This window comes from Acipenser ruthenus, chromosome 15 (assembly GCF_902713425.1).
Source record: "Acipenser ruthenus chromosome 15, fAciRut3.2 maternal haplotype, whole genome shotgun sequence".
Taxonomy (NCBI): Eukaryota; Metazoa; Chordata; class Actinopteri; order Acipenseriformes; family Acipenseridae; genus Acipenser; species Acipenser ruthenus.
In genome coordinates this window covers 9330128-9336690 of record NC_081203.1, presented here as the reverse complement: position 1 = coordinate 9336690, position 6563 = coordinate 9330128, and the positions used below count along the sequence as shown (strand labels likewise).

At 39.0% G+C, this 6563-nt stretch overlaps 1 protein-coding gene across 1 annotated transcript; it reads left to right on the top strand.

The window, feature by feature from the left end:
- The first annotated feature begins 334 nt into the window (after positions 1 to 334).
- On the top strand, positions 335 to 6563 carry LOC117421853 (actin-related protein 2/3 complex subunit 5-like protein). Its single transcript, XM_058987147.1, has 5 exons — positions 335 to 854; positions 2556 to 2561; positions 4572 to 4647; positions 5243 to 5419; positions 5941 to 6563. The coding sequence occupies exons 1-5, from the start codon at positions 715 to 717 to the stop codon at positions 6001 to 6003; spliced, it is 462 nt and encodes a 153-aa protein (XP_058843130.1). The 5' UTR covers positions 335 to 714; the 3' UTR covers positions 6004 to 6563.

The window sequence follows — 6563 nt, the reverse complement described above, 5'->3', positions numbered from 1 at the left end:
AACTGTGGAACACCTGGTGGTTGAATGTGCTAGATATAGAGACGTGAGATTAGAGGCAGGGGAAGAGCTGAGGGCTTTGAATATTCATTTTTTTAGGGATGGCATAGGGGATGGTAATAGAATAGATAGGGGTATGGTCAGGTATATAGGGAAATTCATTAGGAAAACAGGGAGATTTAACCACTCTTAGAAAAAATCAGGAACAAAGTGTTGGGCTCACAATAACTATAATCAAAACAAACAGTAGGTGGCGACAATAAGCTTCGGCGGAAGCTTGGTGGCCAGTTAACAAAAAGAAGACGAAGAAGAACACTCGTGTTGACCTCATATTCCTCCGACAGACAAGGACCAATCAAAACGCGAGACTGTTATGCGGTTCCATCCCAAAAACCGGGCTGGTGTGTTTATGCGGTCAAACCGCGTACATATATATCATACCGATCGATGCCAAGTTGCGTACCCCTGCAAACACACACAGGTACCTGGGAGCGTTTTGCAGCGGCCGCTGTGAGGTACTTCCGTTTCCGCTGTACTGGTAGCAAAGCTGCCATATTCTCAGAAGAGGCTGGCTGGAGAGAGAGGCAGCGAGATTCGGGTTTCGTGAGTTTCTGCGCTGAAAAACCAAGAGCCGTTGCTTGCAGGGCGGAGGTCACCTTGCTTCGTACCCAGCGCAGGCTGCAGTAGGACGGGATCAGATCATTCTGAAGTGCCCCGATGGCGAAGAACACTCTATCGTCGCGGTTCCGGAAGGTAGATATCGACGAGTATGATGAGAATAAATTCGTGGATGAGCAGGAGGAAGCGGCCGAGCAACAGGGACCGGACGAGGCCGAGGTTGACAGCCTCATCAGGCAATATCCTTTACGAGAGCAGGATACTTTACAAAAAAAAACAACAGCTGATTAAATCTTTAAACTGTAAACACATAACGAGTGTATTCGATACACGTTAGGAACTCTAGTGCTGTTTAAAAAAACACATCTTTTTTTTTGGTATCTGTAAAATATATCGATGCACATTACGTAGAGTAATCATTATGCTTTTAAAAAAAAAAGTTTGACATTTTCTTTAAGGTACTACTGTTGTTATTATGCTATTATAAATACTATTGCAATTCGAAATTATTCTATGCAGTAATGAGGCAGGACAGTAATTGTTTTTAAAAATAAACAGGCTCATCGTGAAAATACTATAAACAATGACGTGAATCGTTGTGTATTTTCAGTATTTTGTTTTTGCAACAGAGTGTCTGTTTACTTTGTTGTTGGTTAATTGTCACGTTTTCAGCACGTGCCCAATGCAATGGTGTTATTCATTTTTACCGGTATCTCGATTCGTATATTAAGTTTTTTTTTAAGAAGTGTTGTGAATACAAGTGTTTCTTAAGATTAGTTCAGAGAGAAACCCAAACGTATTCTTAATAGGATTTTGAGTCTGGACATAGTTATAGAACAACACCCTGCTTTAGAATTTTAATACCGACCGTATCCTGCAATGCAAATGTTGCTTCTACACCATTTTGTAGATCAGGTGCAGCAAATGCAGAATTTAATTAATGATGTAAATGCAGGCCAGTTCCAACACTCCTAGCTTGTGAAATTGCTTCTGAACTGCAGTGCGCCACATTACCCTTCACTGATTCAAACAGTAGCACTTTAAAAACACAGCTGGCTTATAGTTATAGGTCATGCATAGACGATAAAAGCCCGTTTTAGCGACAGCCTTTATTTGCTGTGTTTTATGGACTTTAGTAGTTCTAGAGTAAAAACAATATACCCTGTGTGTGACACATCAGTGGCTTTGGGTGGTTTTTAGCCCTGGTTTTAGCTGCAGCACATAACCCCTTTTTCACCTTTCTCTTTGAAGTCAGATCTATCACACTGTTTTTGAATGTTTTTTTTTTTTTTGAGTGGAATTTCCAGGGTAGTTTCAGTTTTTGGATTGCAGAAGTCCATAGTAAGCAGTACATCCATCCAGAGTCTGGAAAGAGTATTTAGCTGAAGGGCAAAAATGGGTGATTGCAGTAAAATCTAATTCTCTGAACTGTAGAGTGCTGTTCTCTTCTGGCACCATTTTTAAGCTTTATCAAAACAATCATGTGTATGTTTATTAAAAGGGCCAGATTCTCAATTTGCATGCAACATGGGCCCATAATATTTAAAATAAATGTACCATCTCTCACATGACTGACTACAAATGCAAATGGAATCTCTGGCACTTTTTTCTGTAATATATAAAAGTTGCATATCACTGTTTCTGTCACAATGGGTGCAGGTTTTAAGTACAAAATAAGTTAGTAGCTGGTGTACACGCAGGATGTTTTGTTCATAAAAGTGTGAAGTAACTGCTATTTCAGGAGGGGTAGTGACTGCTGATTAACTTTCCTGAGATGCAGTTAGGGTTCGGGATGCTCATGTATCTCTCTGAACCTATTGAAGTACCTTGCAGACTACTTGCCAATCCTGTGCCCAAGACCCTGTGCTCTTTGAGTGTTTTGGTGGGTGTTTCTAATTGTGTGTATAGACGGCTCAGTATTATTATTTTATTCTTTTTACCTCAGTGTATCAGACCTAAGACATGTCTTGCCTTTACTCCAGTCTAGTCCCATTCAATATGCAGTATGCGTTTTTGTCTTTTGCAACACTCTGTTCATTACGGATGTGCTTACTTAATTGGTTATGCTCACATTTGAAATGTATAAATCAGACCATGATTCATTTTCCAGTGCTGTGCACTAATGTATTATTTTTGTCATTCCATAAATGTGTGGAGAAGAGAAAACATATTCTTCAATGCCTTGGGTCAGTTTTCTAGTTACAGCCCTCAAATGGAAGTACTGCAGAGAGCAGTCCTGTTGGGATGTTTCACATTTTCTACAGGTTATTTTTTAAGCAGTACTACAGTCTGATTGTTACACAGATACGCTACATTTCTTGTGACACTGCTCTCTAATGGTAAAATGTGTAGCTTATTAACAGAAGATACTCAGTTGCTCTAGATAAATGGATTCTCTGGAGCCTTACTGAACTAGGTTACAATGTACTGGTGCAGAAATGACACACAATCCGGGCGTCTCCCATCGCTGGGGCTATCGGACCTTCTCTTATTTGGATCATTTCATGTCCAGCTTCATCCACGGGCCTGATTTTCAAACATTGGTAACATGCGTATCTAATTTCCATTAGAAAACAATGAAACTAAAAAGAAAACCCATTTTTGCATGTGCACTTCAACAAGATCATTTTTAAGTGAGCGTGCACTGCATGCATGCAAAAGCAAAGCAGCTTTATACTTCTGAAATGTGTACATTAATAATTACAGATCCATGTGTGTTTCTCTCCCCAGCCCTATCTTGACTGGTTTTAAACTACAACAATATTTTACCTACTTCTTCCTGCAGTGAAGTCACCGCTTGCTAGTTTTATATAGGAGTACAATAATGTATTTTGTTAAAACAAATTGTCTTTGCACTTAACAGTGGCTTGCATGAAACGTTTCTTTGTAGCAGGCTCTATAGACTTGTGGAACATGCAAGCTGCACTACAGTGCAGGACAATGAACAGTGCATGCTCAACAGTGTGACCATCAGTTTCACTTTGAATTTCCTGTAAAGCGACAAAGCAGAATCACATCTTACTTTAAGAGTGATAGTATCTAAGAATGCTTACAGGAAGTTCATTGTTAAGTGTTATGTACCAGACGTAGGTGGTTCTGATGAGAAGCTGGGCATGGTTCACAAAGGGGTTTAATCTGCAGTGCTGCCTGGCTTTGTTTGCAAGGTGGGTGCTGCCCCATACTTCCTGTCCAAGCAAAAGATGAACTGCCTTACGAAGTACTTACTCCGCTCTAATATATAACTGCTGATTTTTATTTCTGATGACATTTCTCATAGTTTTCAAATCTTTCATTATTTTCAAAGAGCTGATTACCTTTACATTACTGTTGTGCAATATCTATATTTGTTTGGAGGAAGAAAAAATCATATTCATTGCTGCTTTGCTCCAGGGACATGTATAGCTTTTCCTCAGATGGCCACATATGGATTGCTTGGTAATGTGTTGCCCCAGGTTGAGTATCGATTAAACCAAACCATCAGAATCTGTACTGGTGAATGGTTGCATCACTACTCTGCCTTCACAGTGAAGCTTACTCCTGTCTGTAACTGGGGTGATTGAAAGAGATTAGAAATTGGTCCCATTGGTGCATCACTGTGAAGCAAGCCATGATCAAACTGGTTTTCATTGGGACACTGTCATCCCGAGTAAGGATTGTAGGCTGTCAGAAAATTGTGATGTTTAAAAAGCAAGCAAACAGTTATCGGAAGTATATAGCCAAAACCACGTCAACACATGGCACATTAAAAACCTTTGTTTAATGCCCATTTTGCAGATTGGATTGTAGACTGGGACTAGCCGTTCAACTGTGCAGGAGAGTTGAAAGAAATCCATTAAAAACTGAAGTTCCAGGAGTCCAGATTTTGTAACATTTAAAAAAATTAAAACAAATAAATCCAGTATAATGTTATAAATGCCAGGATTGACCAGTTGTATGTTGTTCCTTAACTTGTAAAGCACAGGGGACAATATGGCAGCTTTTCACGCAGCCTTACGGAATCCTCCAATCAACACCAAGAATCAGGCAGTGAAGGTAATAATCAGTACTAACCTTTATCAGATTTGAGGCGGATTGGAAGGTAAGTTATGGGTGTTCAGCATGCTGCCGAATCGAATGTATTCACAGCAGGACAGTGATGTGTGTAGCATTGACATGTTTTCCCACCTGGGGCAACTCTGAGGATTTGATTCCCGTTGTGCAACAAACAAAATGTTATTGCCCTGCCAAGAATACTTTTCTACTACAGCTTGTTGAACTGCCCCACTTTTTCAGTATATTGTTGAAAGGAGCATTCTTCTAGTGTCAACGTAGACTATCGGGAGCGGAATCATTTAGATTTTTGAACTGTTTTAGTTCACAATACTGTGCATTCGTGAACAACCCAAAATGATAGTTTTGAGCTTGTATTTATTGATGGTCATTGAAAGTCACACACTTCCCAAGGACAGTGGTTGTTCATATGTTGAGCACATTTTGGGAACCCTCCGTTAAGAAATTTCCCAATGGCATTTTACATGAATAATTCTGTCATGTTTGTTATTTCCTTTGATTATGCACACAACATGTTTTGAGTAAATGTCAGTTGTAGCAACAATTTCAACATCTCTTTTCTCTCTCTCCCCTCTAGGAGCGTGCCCAGGGAATAGTTCTCAAAGTCCTCACGTCTTTTCGAAGTAGTGAGATAGAGCAGGCTGTGAAATCATTGGACAAGAACAGTGTTGACTTATTAATGAAGTACATTTACAAAGGGTTTGAAAAGCCTTCAGACAACAGCAGCGCAATCTTACTGCAGTGGCATGAAAAGGTAATCTATCCTATCTCTAGCTATTAAACCTAATGATACTTTTATACTCCTGATTTTAAACATGTTTATAGATGAGAAACTGCACTGACAGTGTTCCAGTTACTATTGTGATTTTAACCATGATTAACAATGAGTTGCAATGTTTTTTATGGTTGACACAAACAAAATGTGTTGTGTAATGTACCTGCTGCAACAAAACAGTACTTTCCCATGAGGAAAGCCATTGGGATGAAGCTGTAGTGATTGCACTGTATTGCTGGGTGTTGGGTGCTGTTTCCATGTAACAAGCACATGACATTTAGTGATGAAGGAGAAATTGCTCAACTGTTTTATTATAGTATAAAAGAAAGGTCCGGTAGTAACTATTTAGGTTAGAAACTAAATGGACATAGTGCAATTAGCTTAAATTAAAATGGTTTACAGTATGATTGGGGAACGGCAATAACTTACACCCTCCCATTTTTGTTACTTTAATATCTGACACTTGTTCCCTTTCTCTCCCCCCATTACTTCAACCCCAGGCGTTTGCAGTAGGTGGATTAGGCTCTATAGTAAGAGTTCTCACGGCCCGAAAGACTGTTTAAAAACTCGGACTATACTTTGACCAAGAAGAAGGAAATGCTATCAAGAAGAGACGGAGAGAAAGGTTCGAGAAGGAAAAAGATTTATATGACAATAATGCATTCTTCCACAAATGAACATTTATGGAAATGTTGTATGAAAATAATATTTTGTGAGAAGAAAAAAACATGTATGTTGGAATGATTTTTAGCTAATATGGTTGTGAGGGGAAGTTTATTGTATTGCTGTACATTTTTTTTTAATCATATGCAAGATCTTGCACATCCTCACATTCCCTTACCCTTATTTTTGTTTTTACTTTACAAGAACTTAAATATGATGCAACAATTTTAAGGTTGACAAATCTGACAGGCTGTTTGTAAGCCAGTGTTTTATAAACAGTCCCAGTGTGTGCCACATGCATAAGATGAAGTACTGTATGGGGTGTGGTACAGTGTTTTATTTGGCGGATGGCAGTATTGAGGGTTTTATTTAATTTTTGTTCCCCATATTCTCATTTTACTGGGGTGATTTCATTGTAAAGTGCCTGCTGTAATAAAGCTCTTGGATCATCTTTATTGAA